The 21708-nt window shown below is 36.4% G+C and overlaps 1 protein-coding gene across 7 annotated transcripts in view; it reads left to right on the top strand.

Moving 5' to 3' along the window:
- The first annotated feature begins 482 nt into the window (after positions 1-482).
- The window catches only part of stat3 (signal transducer and activator of transcription 3 (acute-phase response factor)), a 36179-nt gene continuing 14953 nt past the window's right edge, over positions 483-21708 (top strand). For 3 of the 7 annotated variants that reach the window (XM_067381810.1, XM_067381815.1, XM_067381816.1), the window contains exons 1-2: positions 16217-16289; positions 17399-17532. In XM_067381810.1, coding sequence (XP_067237911.1) covers positions 16251-16289; positions 17399-17532 — 173 coding nt within the window. In that variant the 5' untranslated portion in view covers positions 16217-16250. Of the gene's footprint in view, positions 699-14130; positions 14226-16216; positions 16290-16930; positions 17058-17398; positions 17533-20133; positions 20300-21708 lie in introns of those variants that run through there. The other 4 variants (XM_067381811.1, XM_067381812.1, XM_067381813.1 and 1 more) reach the window with 4 other exon arrangements.

The raw sequence follows: 21708 nt of genomic DNA on the forward strand, positions 1-21708 counted from the left end.
TTAGCTTATATTTTGCCCTTTTTTAAAGTTATGTTTCAAACAGGACTATCCGTTATTTCGTAAGTCTCACTTTTCTGTAAAATAATGTTAAAATCCACTTTGAGTTAATATTAATGTAGTTCCTCTCTGAGATTTGTGCTCACACTTAAACATACACAGTGTTATTTAAGAAAGGGGGGTTTGATGAGGGCAAACGTCACGACAGGACACTTTTCACATCCACTGAATTAAAAGTTGCGATGACGTAGACACTGCCAGTAATTCAGATGACTTCCAGCCGCGCTGTTCCAGAAACTCGCTCTCCCCCCGCCGCGCCGCGTCTCACAGCCGCGCGTTACGAGGGAGGACAGAAGCGGAACAGCCTGCCGAGCCAGGGCAATAAACACAGGCGGTCTCGAGCGCGCTGGCTCTATGACCCGCCCCATCTGCGTCATTCGAGCTCAGTGATTGGTCAAAATCCTGATCTCGTTCACGAGAGCGTCAAAGACCTGTCAATCAAAGAGAAACTGGAAATGTGCAGCCTGTTTTCGCATAGACCACTTTAGCTTGCGTGTTTGTAGTGACGGAAAAGTTGAAAATATCTTTTTTAAAATAGCGTACAATCTCTTAAACGGTAGTTATTAGAGTCAGTAACGTGTTGACTGCGCTTATTTCGGCGGGGGACATTTTCTCAGACACCTTGAGCGACACATAGAGGGGTAAGTTGTCCAGCCACGTCGCTTTTCAAGGCAGTGAAGTACCGCACTTTGACGCTATTCTGTGGATGTTTCTCTGTACTGTACATCAGTTTCTGTGTCATATTGTGCTCTGCAGTGCTGCTGTAGCTCAAGCCGTGCTGGTGTGTATCGATCACAGTCTTAACCGCTATATTCTGAGGACGAGATGCGCTCGTGACGGAAATAATGTAACATTGTTTCATATGAGCCGTTACATGAAGCTGGAAGAAATAGTGTTACTGTGACAAGACGAGTGGTTACATTGATAACTAAGTTTCACAAACATGTGCCACGCACGTAAACAAAACAAAGAAACATAGTTTTCCGTTTGCTTGAATGCATGTTTTGTAACCTGATGTCAGAGGGATTTTTTCAGCTGCTTTGCTGCACATCTTCGTTTCCTCATAAATGCAGATTCTTGCTTATGCCATGGTGCGATAATAGATGTGTCGTTTCTTGTCAGTTTAGCCCACTCCCCTTCATCTCTTCTTCTCACAGTCAGTCAATAAAGCCTTTTTTTGTCGACATTTGCAATGCTAAACAGCACCAAATAGACAATGCTGAAATTAAATTGGACGAGGTGAATTTAAGAAACACACGTGAATGTGAGAAAGGGACAAGTGTAAAATAAACAGGCCTTGATACTCAGAGCCAGAATCTCAGTGCTTTACTGGCATGATTGCCATCATTTACACAGTATTGCGAAACTGTACTTAAATTTCTGAATTATTATAATAAATAGGGTGACATAAATAAATAAATACATATATATAGGCTATTAAACGAAAGTGAAAATAAAAGAAAAGAGACGAGGTTAAAAATTTACTAAAAAAGCCCATTATAAATAATTATATTATTATTAATAATAATAATAATAGAGTAGCCTAGCCTAGAAAACGTCTCGCGATTTCACTTCTCATTATTGTTGCAGTCAGAGGATTAGGCCCAATAAAACAGCTTTTTATCCTGTTCTGGCAGCTTTCGTGCTTTAGGCTTTCTATCTATCAGTTGCATAGGTTTTAAGGTTAGCATTTTTTCACACGCGCTTTCTCCAGGGGGATTCCCCACCTCTGCGCCTTGACGTCAGCTCTTCCAGTATATGGCCGAGGGAATCCTCATGTGGGATTGAGAGCGGCGGCGTCTTTTGCTTCTAGTCGGCCACCGCATTTTCGCTTCAGTTCTTCTTGTCGTTTTGCTTTTACACGCCATATGAGAACAGTTTCAAAAACGTGCAGTCTGCACGATGCTCCCGAACGATAAACACATTAGAAATGGGAGATTAGGAGATCCGCCCTTTGCATATGCACTTAAAGGAATAGTTCACACAAAAATCCTGTTATCAAACCTGCGTGAATTTCTTTCTTCTCCTGAACACAAAAGCAGATATTTTGAAGAATGGTCGTAACCAACAATTTCTGGTCCCCTTTGACTTCCATAGTATTTTTTTTCCCCATACTATGGAAAATCCCATACATTCTTCAAAACATCTTTTTTTGTGTGTTCAGCAGAAGAAATTCATACAGGTTTGGAACAACTTGAGGGTGAGTAAATGATGACAGGATTTTCATTTTTGGGTGAACTATCCCTTTAAGTAAATTTATGAGGTGCATTTCCCATGTGTGGTGCACACTTGATGATGACTGCTTTCCCTGTACTATCTGGGGAAAAAAAAGAAAAAGAAATAAAAGTAAAATGTGTACCAAATTTTATAGTTCTTAAACACATTCTTAAAGGTGTTACTGTCTGAAAACATGATGGTATCACATGTTACCGCATCACTTCTTTTCTGCAAGGGAAGGAGTTTAATGATATATGTTTAAGACATGATTGCAATAATTAGTACTCCATACCTTCATCCTATGTTTCTTTAGTCATGTGCAGCTTCCTCTTTTGTTTTCCTGTTTAAAAAGTTCAATACCAGGAAGCACTTTACACTGTAAAAAATGACCGTAATCATCTTGTAATTTACAGTAAAAAAAAAACAGACATTGACATTCCCAGAACTGTTTGTGTGACGCCTCACATTTGGTGTTTTTTTTTTCATTGAAATAACTATATGTCTCTTATTAGTTATGTACGTTAGGGTCTTATGTTACATATTGCATTATTTTAGAGTTAAATCATGTGTATTATTGTGATGTTGTTTTGTGTTTGTATGCAGCACCTTCTATATGTTAGTGCTTAATGCAACAAATTGTGATGAAGAGCTTTGATTCACCATGTGGCTTTCTTTTTTTCTCTTTCTGTTTTTAAGGTGTTTGTCAGCATTATAAAGTAAAAAAAAAAAAAAAAAACTATTGTAAAATATAAGTTATATTAGGGCTGGGCGATATGGCTGAAAACTGTATCACGATATCAGTGTTTCATATCGGTCGATATCGATAATTATTGATATTTTTTATGACCCATTTAAAATAAGGACCAGGAGAAAAATATATTACATTTAAACATTTTTATTTTAAACTTAACCTTCCTCTGATCATAATCCCCTCAGTTATAAAGACAGAAATGTCAGCAACCATGGAAAACTCAAATAATTAAAATGTAAACCTAAGTCTAAAGTCACAATGAACACTTTTCCTCTTTTATTTACAATTTCCTCGCTCGCTGCGGCACTCATTTTCTGCTTATCAGTCGCCGGTTACTGAAGAGGAATCTAGCACGAGACAACGATATGGCGCAACCAAAAATGATACTGTTACGTGATTGGCTGTTAGCGTGTCACTCCCTACGTTGCTAGGTTACCATAGAACGAGTGCCTTTGTTAATTCAACCAAACTTGCTTCGCAACCTCTGTTTTCTTCCGATGAAGAATAAAAAATATCGAACGTTTTATCGAACACATTTTTTATTGATATCGATCTCGCGATACATATCGTTATCGTTTTATCGCCCAGCCCTAAGTTATATTCAGAGTTAATGTCATTCATACAGCTGATGAAACACACAGGTGTTTTTAACTGTAAATTTAAGGCCTATATGTTATATTTCTGTAATAATAACCCCTAGATTATCATCTGCATGTGAATGTACACGTCTGTATCAGTTTAAATAAGTCAAACCAATTAGATGATAATATCTCCCTTGCTATATCAGTCTCTTCTCACTTCAGAGAATGCACTTCAGAGAAGGGCGTAGAGTTTGTTCTTCCAGGGACTCAGACCGCAAAATTAGACAACTTATATGCACATGTTGTTTTTTATCTGGGTGACCCTAATGACTCAAACCATTATCACTGAGTGAATAGATGTAATGATGGTGATGATATGAACGTTTTGTTGGTAGTGGAACATCATATTATTCAGTTATACTATTTTGGGGGAAAAATAGCTTTATCTAAATAGATATGTAGGGTGAATTGAAGTTGATTGGGACACTTTTTCCAATTCATCTCAATGGCAAAAAGTGTCCTAATCAGCCTGAATTCACCCTACCCTACTGTTTTCCATTGATTCCTCCTTTGCAGCTGTTTCTGTAGGTTTCTTATTTACACCCACATACCAAGAAAAAAAAAAAAAGTTCTGGATCTGCTCTTTGCCATAGTGCTTCCAGCATCTGTGTTGTTTGATCATGCTGTTTGTATCAGGGTGATATGTGGATGTGCCATCTCTGAGTATTAGCATAACATATCCTCCATGCATCATGAAATTCCTAGTTAGTTTTCCAGTTGGTTAAAACAAAAGAGAAACTTAATTTTATTGGCATCACATTTGTTGTCACATTAGCAACAATCAGCATGACAGATATTTCAAACTTACACTGGGGAAACTGCGGTTGAAGACAAGCCTTCACAGTTGAAAATATGTGGGTGGGGAAGTTATTGATTTATACCTGTTATTGTTGGAACCATTGAGAGGTCTCACAGCAGTTATTTGTTGAACCTTTGAAGCCAATTCCATCAAGAAGGAAATAGTCCTTAAGAAAATGATTTGCTTTAATAACCCTCCAGATTGACTCCCTATTATCACTGCAAAAGTGTTCAATAATTGGGGTGTAATCAAAACTTTTTAATGCAGGAAAATTACTGAGTGTAAATGTGCGGGTGTCTCTTAATGTGACGGATGTTTTCCTGGTCCGTGGATTAGCATGTGGGTGTTATTGAGTTTATCTAAGCTGTGCTGAAGGGAGTTAAAGGTCAGTGGGATCAGATCTTATTTGCATAGAAATAAGTTATTAGCCTTAGAAATTTCAACCATTCAACCATGAATATCGCAATATTATGTTCGGCGATACTGCATCGATTCTAGGGGTGCAAGAAAATATCGATACACATGAATATCGCGATATTATGTTTAGCGATACTGTATCGATTCTCAAAAACACTGTATCGATATTTATTTACATCCAAGATTCGTGGCTTTATGTTCGGTTTAAACCATAGACTGCATAAAACCCCACCGCTAGATGTCAGTGTTATCTGAGCTGAAGTGTGGACTCAATTTGGCTTCAACTATAAAGAAACCACTAAGGAGATCGACAGTAGTCTATTGTTTGCAAAATAGGCCATGTTAAAATCCAAAACTCGGGAAACGCATTGAATCTGAGAGCTCGCTTAACATCCCGATGTCATCCGCGCTTCTGAGAAGCGTTTTGATAGAATATGTAATATGTGCTGGACCTTTTCCTCTCAGTAACAAAATAAACACAACAAAAATGACATTGGTGGCAGCAGAAAGAAAGCATCTGATCATAGCGATGTGGATATGTTTGCTCCAACTCTGTTCAGCTGTTTTAAAGCAAGCAGCTTTACAGTATTAAATATAAAACAAACAGACAATCAGTCATGAAATGGCTCAACAATTTCTGTTGTTAAAAGATTAGAAATTAAAAACTGCTATATTGTGAACCTTTAAAACATATACACATGAAGAATCCTGCAGTCACTTTACTATTTTCCTTTAGATTGCACAAAATAATAATAGTAGGGATGCTCATTTCGGTTAACTTTCTCGACCGACAACCGACGCTCGTTATCCGATTATTAACCGTTAACTGATAAGATTAAAATGTTGTATAGCGTATATGATGATAATATGACATATATATGACATTAAATAAAAAAATACAATTGACGAGTGTCTGTGTCTTCCACGGGTTTATTTTAACATGCAAACAGCAGCATAGAACAGATAAACAACAGAACCTGGATTCACATTATCAAATTCGCACCTGCATAATTTAAATAAAAAGGCATAAAATAAATAGGCCTACACTAAATATTTTTCACTTAAATGTTTAACAAATTAAGATGACAAAAAAAAACACGGTGAATCGATTGAAGCTTTGAACAACCGGTATTTTAGACATTTTTTCCGTCAAATAAAAATAGCAGGCCTACCTCAAGGATTGTTATTTGTTATGACCACGGACGGTGTACGGTGTCCATTAACTACAAATCCTCATGAAAACTTCAGTCAAGCCAGCTCGCGCGTCAATCTGAGAGACCAGCCTCTTACCTTAAAGTGTCAAATTTCTTGGTTTCTGAATTGACGGTTTTGCTTGATTGACAAACGCTAACGTTCGGCCACGATTTATATACCATCGTCCTGTCCTAAAACGTTAGCACGCTGTGATCGATTGCTTGGAGATCGCGTGTTTCTCTGTTCGAGAGCGCATTTCCTCTTCTTCACATCTGCGACAAAACAGTTGATTATTTATGAAGGAAAGCTCACAGAAACGTGAAAATGGTCTCATTTGAAAGAAAATGTCCTAAGCTAAAAGATGATATATTGTGACTGATTGAAGCAGCCCTTATCAAAAGTGCGGGGGGGTCGATTTCTGTCTTTTCAAAAGTGCGGGGTCGTCTTGACCCCCCTGTCCCCCGTGCCTATCGAAATGGTCAGTACTTCTTTTCGCTCGCTTCATTTTGCTTGTTGCTTAGCGAAATATGTCTGGCACGTGTGAAACGCCCCGCGAGTTAACAAATAAGCATATATGTAACTATATATAGCATATTTTTCTTTAACCATGCAGCAAAAAAAAAAAAAACAAACAAACAAACAAACAAAACAAAAAAAAACGTTTAACTGATAGTATTAATCGGTTAAAATTATTACTTTCGGTTAACGGTTAAACGGTCAATGTGAGCATCCCTAAGTAATAGTAATATAATAAAGTTGTTTGTCAGGTTTTATGCATATGGTGATGTTCTTTATGACATTTTTTTCTAAAATTAGATCCTCTTTCTAAAAAAAACAACAAGGAATATCGCAATAAATATCGCCTTTCTTACAGTATCGCAATATGTCACAATATATCGTATCGTAACCCCTGTATCGTGATACGTATTGTCAGATTCTTGGCAATACACAGCCCTGGTAAGCATGTAATTCTGGTCAGCATGTTCAGCTGCCCTCACTAAATATACACAGTGAGTATATACTGATGATTTTTACAGTAGTGCAGGTATATACAGTTCTGGAAAAAAATAAGAGACCACTCCAAGTTCAGAAATCAATGTTAAGTGGTCTCTTAATTTTTTCCAAAGCTGTATATATATATTGAAATTTTGCAATGAAAACTTACTGCAGACAAGATCTTTGAGAGAGAGATCTTTGACAGTTTCTCAGTCTAGTTTCCTCCTACTCTATTTTTGTTCTTTTAGCTGGATCTAAATTACATTTTTTGTGATGTTTAAGACCAGTCAGATATCTTTTTTTCTTTTCTTCTTTTTTTTTGTGTGCAAACTCCTGATTTAAAGTGGCTCATAGGTCAGTGTTAAAATGGCTTCCTGCACAAGGAAGGCATTTCAGGTAAGAAGGCCATTATCATTTTGACTTGATGTAAGATGAAAGTCAGAATATGACATGCTTTTGCCACCTCAAAAGCATATGATACATCTGGCATACTTTCCTTTCATTGTGATCATCATATTGTATAGACTCCATGTTTCACTTGACACAAGTATGGAGTTTTGCATGCTTATGTGAAAGCCCTGTTAGTTTCATTGAAATGCAGGCAGCAGCTGTCAGCTGTTCCTGATATTATTTATGTCCTGAACTTGCTTTTCACCAGACAGCCTGGAGACCTTGATTTTCTCCTGCTTAACAGACTCAAAGGTTATGTTCATACTGCAGCAGATAAACTTATTTTTAAACCTGATACAGATGGTCAAGTCAGTCAGACACAGGTCACATATTGAATATTGAAATAGGACTGATTAGATGTCAGATTCCATCAGCTGTCTTACAGACTAACTAAAATGATTCAGTTTGGTTTGTTACTAATTGGTTATTTATTTTGAGTTAAGTTGGACCATATTTCAACTAGGCCAAATGACAGTCCACAGAATTGCAGATTTTGCCATTTCATACTGCATTCATTTTTCAGATTAGTTACATACCATGTGCAATTGTTATGAACCAGGAACTTTTGATTTATTTTTTTTTTTTTAAGATTTCCTTATTACTTTTGTTTATGATTTCATACTTTCACATGTCTTTCATAATGTTTATGATCTTGGGATCAGGATGAAATGCATTCCAACTTGACCAGAAAGCATGATTTTGTGTCCAACAAGTGATAAACAACAACCAGACAACTTTGTATTAAAGTTGGTTAAAGGGCTCAACAGTAAGGATTGTCAGAATGATAAAGGATGACAGTGTTTTGGGCCAGTTGACAGAACAATCACTTTCATTGATCTGGTACAACCTTTTTTTATGCCTCGCAAACATAAACTGTTTGGTTTTCTGTGATGTATTCTACAGTGCTGTTGCAAATTCTGCTGATTTGTGACCAAGATAATGTTATCTGGCTAACATAGACGGTTTTTGTCAAAACTGCAAAAATGACTTGATAGTGATAGTTTTGAAAGCATCAGTAATGTGTTAAACTACAAAAAAAGAAGTAATATTTTGTATCATATATCATTGTTTTCCAGCAAAAATATTTTTTTATGGATTTATGTATGGATTACATTACAGCTGTATTGTTTTACAGCTTTACAATTTTTTTTTTTTTTGCAAAGAAAAATATTCCAGTGAACAAAATAAATTTGTAAAGAAAAATGTAATATTTAATGAAAAATATAAATATATCTAGCAAATATAAATTACATTGCTAAAAATAAACATTGATCTTTTTTTCTGTTGGGGCCATTGAAAATGTTGGCAGGCAACATTAAAATGAAATGCAATAAAGTTAATGCAGGACAGCAGCTTTTTTATAGATGTCGCATAGTTCCAGCTTCAGTAGATTTCATGACTTTGCTAAAATGTTGTGTGTTGAAACCTGGTGCTACATAGGGTGCTAATGAGGAAGACTTTTCATTAAATTTTGTCATCAGCCTTGTTTTGAACTATTTAGTTACTTCTTGAAGTTACTTCTAGAGAGGAATAATGTAGATACTAGACAAAGATTTGGATGCAGGCATATGCTTACTATGCAATGGTCTACTCCCGGTAGATTTATAGAAGTATACTGTACGGCACTTTGGATAAATTTACATTGTCCTGTCTGATGGAAATAGGGGTTCTGTAGTGGAATAATGAGTGTTAGTAAATTGTATGTTTTGAATATGTTCCTGTGCTGTGTTACGGTAAGTTGTGGGAATTTATCGGAATAACAAAGAATCAGTGTCATGCAGTGGAAACACAGGAAATGGCTGTGCATCTCTTCATAGGTACCCCATAAGATTGAAAGAGTGTGTTGTAGGAGGCAGGTAGGAGGTGAGAGACATTGTTAAAGATAGAGAACGACAGATCAAAACACAGCTCGCTCCTTCCTCAACCTTCATGGAAATGGAAAGTTCAAACGTCAGTTCAAAGCCAGGTCTGGGTTTTTTTAATATTTCAATATTGGCCTCATCTGTGAGTGTCATATCCATTGAGCTCCAAAATGCTACTGTACTATAAACAAGTGGCTAATTCATTTAGTAGAGAATACTGCAGTGGTTCCTTGGACAAAAACCCAATAGGATTTTTTTAGTTGGCTTTTGGATAATTGCAGAAAATAAGCTCTGATTCTTGCATGTTTTGTTCCTCATGATATTCTTCTTAAATGAACACAACTTTTATATATTTTGAAGCCTAATTAAAAAGCTAAGCGTAGGCTATAAACAAACTAAACCACAATCGTATGACTGGTTTCACACTCACTTAATTCTGTCGAACCCTGGTTCACATCTTACATCATCACAAAAGTGCACGGTGCATGATAGAAAACAGAATGCTGGTCAATATATTGTCTGTGTTTTTTATTAATTTGGTGCCATTATGCAGTTGCGTCTACTGTATGTGCGTCACATGAAGGTAGCATTCTGCTGCTTGCAAACGGACTCTTTTGAGGAGACAACTGATTGCGAGCCATTCGTTTGCCGCTAGTGATTGCACTCACTATCCGCAATTACACTGCACACTCATTCTTGCTTGTATCCGAGGTAAATCACCACTGTCATCCCTAAAATGTTTTCCTTACTAATGACGTCTTCGTCGCCTAAAATGTATGATTATTTTACTTCCTGAAAAAGTGCGCACCAGATTCGAAGTTGCTTTCACATTCACGTGAAAAATGCCTGGACTCAGACCGACTCATACAAGTAGTCTCGGGTTCAGTGCCCGGGTCCGCATGACTGCTTGCACATAACCAATTTTTTCATGCGAAACATGCCCTGTTTCAAACTAAACTAAGCACCCTTAATGTCCCCAGCAACCTCGATAGTCCCATTTAGCCTCTTGTTTGCTATCACCTTTTTCAAGAAAAGAAAAAGCTTTGAAATTGTGAAATGGTGACTTCAAGCCAAACTATTATTTTCAATAAAACATCAACACCTTTGTTAATTCTTAATCTCAATAATTCTTAAAGGGGTAGTTCACCCAAAAATGTAAATTATCCCATGATTTACTCACCCCCAAGCCATCCTAGGTGTAAGACTATCTTCCTTCAGATGAACACAATCGGAATTATATTTAAAATATCCTTGCTCCTCAAAGCTTTATAATGGCTGTGAATGGGGGGGCCACATTTTGAAGCAAAAATAAAATGCATGCATCCATCCATCATAAATACACTGCATTCCAAATTATTATGCAATTGACATATCAGTAAGATTTCAGTACAATAAACATTCAGATTTTAGTTTTTCTAAGAAAATGTTTGTTTGTTTATTTATCCATGTCTTTTTAGATAACTGGTATCAATCTTAGACAAAATAATTTGCCAGATCTATGGAAACCCTACTTAGAGGTTGTTCCACATTATTAAAGGGATAGTTCACCCAAAAATGAAAATTTGATGTTTATCTGCTTATCCCCAGGGCATCCAAGATGTAGGTGACTTTTTTTTCTTCAGTCGAACACAAATTATGATTTTTAACTGCAACCGTTGCCGTCTGTCAGTCAAATAATAGCAGTGATTGGGAACTTGAACAATAAGAGTCGAAAAAACTTCCATAGACAAATCCAAATTAAACCCTGCGGCTCATGACGGCACATTGATGTCCTAAGACACAAAACGATCGGTTTGTGCGAGAAACCAAACAGTATTTATATCATTTTTAACCTCTAATACACCTCTATGTCCAACTTTGTTCAGCTTCCGGTTAGTGAGGTCTGATCGCGCTCTGACAACGGAAGTTGATGTTATAGATGAAGTTCCCATCTACTGCTATTATTTGACTGACAGACTGCAGCGGTTGCAGTTAAAAATCATAATTTGCGTTCGACTGAAGAAAAAAAGTCACCTACATATTGGATGCACTGGGGGTAAGCAGATAAACATCAAATTTTCATTTTTGGGTGAACTATCCCTTTAAGCAAGTCACAATTCTCATGCAATATGGAGAGGAAGAAAGATCTTTCTGAAGATGAAAAGCATGAAATGGTGCAATGTTGTGCAAAAGGCATGAAAACAACTAATATTGTGTGAAACTGAATGGAGATTACTGAATTATCATAAGATTTGTGAGTGATTAAGAGCACAGCAGAACTCAGTCAGATAAAGGTTTATTAATGAAAGTTCCTATCAAAAAAAATATTGTATTAAAAGCGCAGCTATAAAAAAAGCCAGTGTTGAGCAGCAAACAGGTATTTGAAGCTGCTGATGTCTCTGGAGTCTCAAGATGCTCTCCATTCAGGCTGGCAGTTATGCGTAAAGATGCATTTTAGACACCACTAACCAAACCTCACAAAGAGAAACATTTACATACCAGTTATCTAAAAAGACATGGATAAATAAACAAACAAACATTTTCTTAGAAAAACTAAAATCTGAATGTTTATTGTACAGAAATCTTACTGATTTGTCTCTTGCATAATAATTTGGAACGCAGTGTATAATCCGTATGGCTCCAGAGGGTTAATAAAGGCCTTTTTGAAGCGATAAGTTTTTGTAAGAAAAAAATTCATATTTAAAACATTAACTAGCTTCCGGCGGTCGACATACTGCGCAAGTCGACTTGCGCCAAAAGAGTAACCCCTGAAGCGATGTATGACGCAGGATGTAGGAGTAGCGTAAGCGTAGGCGTCTCTCATGGTTCAAACAAATAGGACTGTGCAACAAACTTAAGCTCCTCTTTTCTTATATCAAAATCCTCCGACATTTCTATTTAAAAATGATCATTTTATAATTCTAATTTGTGACCGGTGTTTTGTTTTGCTCTATCCTCTGCGCCTCCATGTTCGTCATTGTGTCTGGTCAGACGGTCGTCTATCGGAGGTTAGTTATTATAGTTAATAAAGTTTTTAATATTGTTCTTACAAAAACCCATCTCTTCACTTCAGAAGGCCTTTATTAACCCACTGTAGCTGTATGGATTACTTTTATTATGGATGGATGCATTTTTTGGCATCAAAATGTGCCCCCCCCCCATTCACAAGCATTACAAAGCTTTGAGGAGCAAGGATATTTTGTAAATGTCTCAGATTTTGTTCGTCTGAAAGAAGATAGTCATATACACCTAGGATGGCTTGAGGGTAAGTAAATCATGGGGTAATTTAAATTTTTGGGTAAACCCTTTAACTGGTTAGTAATAAGTGAAACTGGTAATGCTGTTTTTGTACTTGTTTAATCCTCTGCTGATATCTTCAGAGATTTAACGTCTTTTATCTTCAGATGATTTCATCTAATGTAGAGTTCACGTTGTGTGATTTTCAAAGTCGTCAGATCACTGTTCTTTTCAAGCTGCACAACTATCTGGGGTAGCAATCAGTTGCTGCTGTGTGCACATTGCACGAGGATCGGCGAAAGGGGGGATTACACACTGCATGACTTTACAATAGGAAGAATCGCCGACAACTCTGTCTGGTCTGCAAACTACGTTTCACGACCAAACACACGCGGGAAGTGATAAGGAAATAAGTCAAGGTCATCCATGAGACTGGAATTGTTGTCAGCTCTGATGAAATATCAAATAGACATGGGTGCTCCTGCCAAACTTCGACTAAACTTTCCTCCATTTCTTGAGTCCAGATAGACAGAGAAGGAGCCTTTTTTTGAACCGTAGCCATGCTTGCTGATATTCTGGTCTATAACTCCTCCCCAAACTTCCCGCTGCTGTTTATCTTGCTCTCTCATTGGCTGTAGGTCATCGCCGATGTAATTTTCCAGATACAATATTCTATTTTCTCCCAACTGTTTATGTTCACCTAAGACATAAATGAATGGGTTTATGTGAATTCTCATGAAGCTCGGCATTTTGACATGTATTTTTTGGTATACAGTATTTGGCTGTTCAGGCGCGCACATGAAGCTCAAGGTTCACTTTGCTTTGTCCATATTCTGCTCCATCTCAGAGGGTTTCGCTTTTGTGCTTTTAACAACTCTTTTTAATATCAAGCACGTCCCATTTTACAAAATGTTACATGAGTTTACCGATTTGCACTTTAAATTTGTGATTTTAAGGAGGAGCAAAAGTGCTGTATGGAAAGGAACAGAATGGGGCACAATAATCACTTTATCTCATATCATATTTTCATAATAGTTGGAAGCTAAAATCAACATCAAAACTCAATTTCGATTAATCGTACAGCCCTACAAAATACTCACGAAATTTGCAAGTGTAGCCAAAGTTGCCAGTGAGGTCGACCAGGAAGTTGTTTGACATAACAGGAAGTTATTTTCTATAGATATGAAAATTAATTTTAATACATTTCTACACCTCTAGACTCCAGGCTATTGATCTCCCTGGGTGAACTTGAAGTGTGGTTTTGGGTTGTTTGCATACACTATTTTATGGTAACTCATTTGAGAGCTGGAATATAAACTTCCTCCAGACTTTACCCGAAATCCCTCCCTTCTCTGAGCCTATTGTTCTCCATCAGCTCTCCACTGGGGCTGCTGGATTCTTCTGACAGTTTTTACAACCTCAAACACTTGCTGATCTTAAGCTCACTATGACTCATCTTCTGTGTTTGTGACATTTTCTCTTTGCACTTTGAGCCACAAACGCAGCCAACATCATTTAAGCTCACACTAGCTCTGAGAAAAGCATCTAGTTACTCAGCACTTCAAGGAAGGAAGGCTAACCAAAATTGAGCCCCAGGGTATTGTTTTGAGCCTCTCCTAGGTTATGTAAGTAACCAGCAGACATTTAGGTTGCAGTGTGAGAGCTGATACAGGAACTAAGAGCATTGTGAATGTGAGTTGATCTAAAGTCATCCGACTGCTGTTTGTTTCTCAGGAGATGATTTTGGTCATCATCACTAATATTCCTGGGAATATTTAATCTTATTATTGTGAGTATTGTCTAGCTGTAACTGAAAACTGATGCCAGGTGGTGGGAGAACACCAAATCTTCCCTCAGGGAGCACATAGATAATAAGCTTTGTGGTTTCCTCCTCTACTGTTAAAGTTCTTGGCAATATGATCCAAGATGATATGTATCATCTAAAATGCAGTGTTCCTGAAAAACGTATGCCTTTTGTGATGAACCATGAGTTATGTAAATTGTGCAACAGGAACATCCTTTCCTGTTTGTATGCTCAATTTCGGTTTTAAAACCGATTAGGAGCATTTGGATTTATATTGGTTGTTTCTTCTGAATTTTTTTTTTTTTTCTTTACACTTGCTCTGCTACAAAAAAGTGATAATTCTTTTAACAAAACATACTTTTTATTATATATAATTTATATATTATAGATATATATAAATATTTATATATATATAAATATTTTAGTATTTTTTAATAAAGGTTTTTTTATTAAAAAGAAAAATGCAACAAGTTGAATATTATACAGTAATAATGTACCTTCATAAATTAATAAACATACTTTTGCTGGAAAATGGTGGCATAAATTACAAAACATTAATAGTAATAAATAATATTAATACATTTTATTTATAGCGTGCCTCTTTCAAAACTGTAACTTTAAAAGCCATTTTTGAAATTTTGACAAAACCAACCCCTTTGGTTAACCAGCTAGATAAAATAATGTGGGTGAAAAATCAACAGATTTTGCAATAACAGTGTAGAATACAACACCGGAAACCAAATGTTTCTTTACGATGCATAAAAATGAATGTACAGTATGAAAGAATGCTAATTTTTCAGTGGCAACTCAGAACTGACCCAAAAGGACAAGTGACAGTCCTGTCAACTGGCCCTACACACCCCCATCTTCATTGTTGAGTCCTATACCAATATCCATGGCATAGCATTGATGTCATATGATGTTCTTGAACTAAAATCCAGAGTCCAGACCAAGATTTCTGGTTTTGCCTTTTGTCTTACAAGTGTGTACTTAATGGGGTGGCATCACGTTGTTAATTGGTCTGAGAATTGGTCTGCTGTATTGGTGTTACTAGCTGTGTTTACATGAACCCTAATAATTCGATTGTAATCAGGCTAGAAGCACAAAAAAAAAAAAAGTCACATGTAACCACCTCAGTCATAATGCATTGGTCAAATCAGATTAAAATTTAATTCAGATTGTTATCTGTTCGATAAGACAAACACTTGTTCGAACTGAAAACTGAAACTGGAAAGTTCATGTGCAATGACCTAGAAATGGCGTAATGACATAGTATGCACAGTATGTCGTTATTGTTGGATAAAGTGTCATAAATGACTGCACATGTCTAAAAATCAATTCAAATTTGACAAATAAACATGCACATCAACTCAATCTCTGTATTTAGCAGTCATGTAAACACTGCGTTCAGATTCATCAACCGGTATGAATTCATTCCAGGTGAAACACAAGGTGTTCATGATGTGAAGAGAGTTTTAACTAGAATAACAGCGTTTGTGGAAAAAAAAACCTACTCTACCTTTAACTTTATGGTTTAATTATTGTACATGGATAGTAAAATGACCTTATAATGGTGAAAAATCCAACAGGCAACTTAGAGAAGCATAAAGTAGTCTATCCAGCCAAAATAAACTATTTATAACGGACTATATTGTAAATACAGTGGATTATTTGACCATTATTAAGTAGTCTGCACAAGTATTATATACTTTCCAAGACGGCAGTGCTTTCAACGTATCAGGCATTCCTATCTATGGATCCAAGTCCAACCTTCCATCTCATACTCTTTTAGTTTCACCTGTGCATATTCACTTCCTCATTGCGCACACTGCGCACACAGGTAGATATGGCGAGCGAACTTGCAGTTCGTTTTGTGGATAACAATGTAAGTTTGCTTTATTTTAGTTCTGTTTTAGACTTATTTACCCTTTTTTTTGGTTATAAGGTTATCTGATGAAAAATTGTTAATAGTCTCTTTAGTAATTTATATTAAACATACTCTGAAAAGAATGAGTTTGGTTATGTTCTATAAATTATAAATAAATTGTTTACATTTAAAAATTAGATTAAGATTTATTTTAATATTTATTGTTTTTATATACTTTATGTACATTTTACATTAATATATATATATATATATATATATATATATATATATATATATATATATATATATATATATATATATATATATATATATATATATATATATATATATATATATATATATAATATATATATAATGTTTGGCCAATTTACAACTCAGTATTTGGATGAGTTTAGTCAAAAGAGAAGTGAAATAAAGAAAAGCAGTCAAGTTTCGTGCATGAGGTCTTTTTTAAATACAGACTTGAGGATGCATTTCCCTTTTCTTGTGTCCTTTTTCTTTCTGTCCTTCTTCAGTGTACAAACCTGAGAGATTGTGTGTAGAGAAAACATGTTGTGTGCCAACGCTGGTCTTTTTTAGTCTGTTTGTCAGCACAAACCTCTGAGTGGGTGTGGATGTGGTAAACTCTGAGTGTGTGTTCCACAGCATATTGAGGTAATGTAAAGAGAAACGGTGTCCACGGGCTTTTGAGGTTTTCCTCTTTGAACGGATGCTCTTGCTGCTTTACGATCAACAGCCACTGATTTCTGTGGCCTTGACACGCTGGTAACAAGCACTTCCTTGACTTCTCTGATGTTTTTCTGTTTTGTTGATAAAACTGGGTTGCTAGTAAAGACCAGACAGTATTACCTACTAGGTATTCCTTTTGCGAATTTAACTGCATATAGAAGCAATATTCAGTATTGTAGACCTTGATATGTGCTATTTATGTCTGTTTTCAACAGCCGTTGAGGTGCTTCCACTCTTTGAGTTTGCCTTTGTTTTGAACTGTTTATGAGGAAGGAACAAGGAAGAAAAAAAAATCTTGACAAGCTGAACGGACCTGTTTTGTTTGTCTGTCTTGTGTCAAATGATTTCTCAGTTCCTTCTCTCTTTCTGTCCTGCAGGTCAACATGGCCCAGTGGAATCAGTTACAGCAGTTAGAGACGCGGTATCTGGAGCAGCTGTATCACTTGTACAGTGACAGTTTCCCCATGGAGCTGCGGCAGTTCCTGGCCCCATGGATCGAGAGCCAGGACTGGTGAGTTGCCAGCAGTAGACAGGATATGACATAAGAGATAAGAACCTTGGCATTCTGGTTGTCTGCTTTTTTTAAGCCACAAGATTTAACATTTGTTTGGATTATTTTTTGGTATTTTGCGATTTTGTGATGAAACTTTGCGACGGATCTTTTTTTCCATGTTGTGACATACAAGCAAGTGTTACGGATTATCAGAAAAATAAGTAGCACGGGGGACTTGGTTGTATGCATCAATTGTTGATTGGTTTTTGAGATGCGGCCGATACACTCAAAAATAAATGCAAGCTTCCAGTCAGTTGTGGAGGTGTGGGGTTTAAGCAGACTAAAAGATTGAAGAAGTTCAGCATTCGTCCCCAGATCGAGATAAGATATTTAAAAAATCGAACGTATGCATGGATGAATCATTCAAAATATGATCTATAACATGCATTTACAAAACAGATGGAGTGAATATTCTTTTCATGCCAAATTTTAAGAGTGCTATTTTGAAAGAGTCCATTCCTGCTGATTGCTTCTCGCAGAATGATTTTAAAACCAGCAGACTTTGTGATAACGAGAAGAGAGTTTAATTACTTGGTCACTTTCCTAAATATTGTGTTTGGAAGTCCACTTTGTGGGAATAATAATTTTGGAATCTCTTTAAGGTTTGCCGTTCCCATGTCCTGACATAACATCACATGAAAAACTAAGTTGAACTACATTGTATTAGGTTGGGGAGACCCCGAATAGTCGACGATTTGAATCTTCGATAGGAGGAGCCTGATTCGACTACCAATCTCACAATCGAATCGTAGCAGAGGTGTTATGAGACGAGATATGGGCGCGCTCAATATCTGATTTTACAGACATACCGGTTCTTTCCCAATAGGTTAATATACAGCCTATTATGTTAATTCTGTAAATAAAAATGTGAAAAGAAAGAAGCTTTTAATAAATATTTTTAATGTGCGTGAATAAGTCCAACCTGTGACCGATTTAAGTTTCACTTCCATGATCCGTGACCGGCAGATGAGCATCTTTGAGGCAGGGATTAAATCTTCAACAATGCCTAGGATAAAGTGTACAATTGGATGCACTTTGAAATGGTAAAAGATGATCAAAAAAACGTATGATGCAAGTTGTGCCAACAGCTCATTTCCTAGAACTCAACAACGACAAACACTGCGGCACTTCTGCCGGCCAACGAGCTGACTATGGGCTGCTGTTTTTAAAGCAAATGCCCCCCCCCCAAACTATCAGTCGCATATAGACAATCTGATTCGAATCGGATTCGACTATGTAAATCCGTAGTCGAGGACACCCCTAGTATTGGGCATTCAAAATGTAATGGTTTACTGATTAGATTGAGCAGAGTTTCCATTGAGGGGGTTCTGCCAGTCTTTGATCTTATTACTGTTGAGAGTCAAACTATGTGTGAATGTTAACATAAGTTTAGTTCCTGTGACCTGGACCTCAAACCATTTTTGGGGTTTAGGTCTATATTCGGGGGTAACTTCCTGCATTCTTACTTTGATCTAAGGATGTCCCCCTTGAGTATTGTGTCAAAATCTTTAAGGAAAGCCCATTGAATGCCTATACAATACAGTGTATAGCTCTCTTAGTTAGACTTGATGACTGCAAGGCCAAACAGCATGTTCTCAATAAAGAATCTTGCTGAAGATACACTCGAGCCTCCTGGTTTCCTACAACTTCCTTATTCTTAGAATGTCAGTCATCTGTGGTGATGTCACGCCTCTGCCCGTAAATTGATCCTGGAAAGTCTTCTGTGAACAATAACACGAACCAGTGCCATTTTTGTTATCTCAGTTTTTTTCTCTCTCACTGCATCAGTGTGAATGGCTTCTTTATGATTGTGTTGTGGACTATAAAATGTCACTCTGAAATGACTCATGTCCGGTTTCATCTAATTAGTCTCTGTATCACAGCATGAATCTTTAAAAGGAGATGCAAATATTGTCAAGAAAATTAAATTGTGTTAATATATTATTTAATTTAGTTATTAACTAGTGAAGTATTCCCAGGCCCCTTTCAATACCTCTAAACATTACACTTAGAGAACCTTTGAGTTGTGGTATATTAAAGGGATAGTTTACCCCAAAATGAAAATCCTATCATCATTTACTTGTTCCAAATCTGTATGAATTTCTTTCCTCTGCTGAACAAAAAAGAAGATATTTTGATGAGAATGGGTAACCAAACAGTTGTTTGCACCCATTAGTATGGAAAAAATTTCTATGGAAGTCATTGGCGCCCATCAACTGTTTGGTTACTTACGTTCTTCAAAATATCTTCTTTTGTGTTCACCAGAAGCAAGTAATTCATACAGGTTTGGAACAACTTGAGGATGAGTAAATGATGACAAAATAATTTAGTTTTTGGGTGAAGTATTCCTTTAAGTGTTAGTTGATATCATTTTGAAGCTGAGATATCTCTTTAAAGTCGCCTTAAATTCAAAATGGACAATCCTTTCTTTCTTTCTTTTTTTTTTTATGGATTATTGTTATTTTTTAAGTCATGTGCCCTCGTAATCTTTCAACTTCTCCTCCCTCTTGCAGTGACATCTCTTGTCTTCTCTGATGATGTGTTTACTGGCGCGGGGGCGGGTCAACCTGTCACTCACATGAGATAGCCGCAATACGACAATGACTCAGTCAATTCCCAGTGGACAAAATCAAGTCCCCCCCCTACATATTTTTTTTTTCTTGCTCGAGAAACCGTTTCACTTGAATAAACATCACAATAGGAAAGACACGAAGATCGCACCTTGGTAAATGGTGCATATCTTTCCTATTACTTTTTGTTAATTTCATGACTTACTAATTGATAATGTAATGTTGCAGGCTCGTAATTTTATTTGCGGTTTATATAGTGAAATGATGTACAGCACGAGCCTTCACGTTTGTGGGTGCAAATGAAGAGCACAGTAAACCATCTGACAGGACAGGAAAGTTTGTTTTTCTGAAGTAAGAGACTTTTATTTTGTAACAAGTTGTGAAAATGTCAAAATAATGACACTGACATATAGCCTTACAACATTTCATTTGAGTCAACAGCATTCATCCACATCTTTTAAAATAAAAGCCTCGCATCAGAAAAACTTTTAGAATTACATTGTTGTTGTTGTTGACGACCCACTCATAAAGGTCCTGCAACCCACTTTTGGGTCGTAATCCATCAGTTGAGAAACACTTCTTTTAATAGATCAATAATGTTGTCTCTTTCCCTTTTCTTTTGAATTTTTCTAAACGGAATACTGCTATTTTTTTGTGGAAAATTTTAGTGCTTTTGGTTGGAAAGTCCAAAGTCATTGTCCTTCACATGGCCATCTCATGCACTCAGTTTCTTTAGTTAGTGTTATCAAAGTAAACACACAACAATGCAAACAGCCCTCGGCATGTTGGATTGTCATTACTGGCATTACTGTCATAGAACTTTCTGAATGGATCATTTGTTTGAGCGCACAAAGGGACAAATGTCAGTAGTATAATGAAGTCAGTAATTTATTGATAAAAGCACATTATAGCTTCAGGTCAAAGACTGGTGGTGCTTGTTGTGCTTGTAAACCAACCATTGTTTATGTAGATAAACAGTCCTCAACCCTTATGTGATCTCATTTAATTTGCAGTTGTCAAAGGAGTTGTTCAGAGAAGCTAAAATAAGAGAGACACATATATGGCTGGGTGGTATGACGGTAGAGAACAAATAGATTTTGATGTATCGTTTATACCAGAGTATATAGAAACGCATGGAAAAGACCATGTTTATGTTATTTATGCATGAGTAATGAAATATAAACCTTTTTTTTTTTTTTGCACTGATTCCAACTTTATTTATTTGTAATGAATAATCTTAACTGTTTTAGTTTGTGCACATCAAGAGGAAAAAATTAAGTAAAGCAACATGCAAAAATAAATGAATGAATAAATAAAATAAAAATGACCACATATATTTAATATACAATCAGTTTTCATCACATTTCCAGCAAATAACTACATCACAACATATATCAATAGTTTGATATAAAATATTAGTCATATTGCTTACCTTAGGCACATAATTAGATATTATGCTGGCATATGTGTATAATGTTAAATCTGCTAAAGTGACTGAACTAGCCAATTGACATTATACATCTAAAATTTCAGTCTGCTCTGCAAAAGTATTGCTTTTTTTGGT

Source organism: Chanodichthys erythropterus, chromosome 3 (assembly GCF_024489055.1).
Source record: "Chanodichthys erythropterus isolate Z2021 chromosome 3, ASM2448905v1, whole genome shotgun sequence".
Classification (NCBI taxonomy): Eukaryota; Metazoa; Chordata; class Actinopteri; order Cypriniformes; family Xenocyprididae; genus Chanodichthys; species Chanodichthys erythropterus.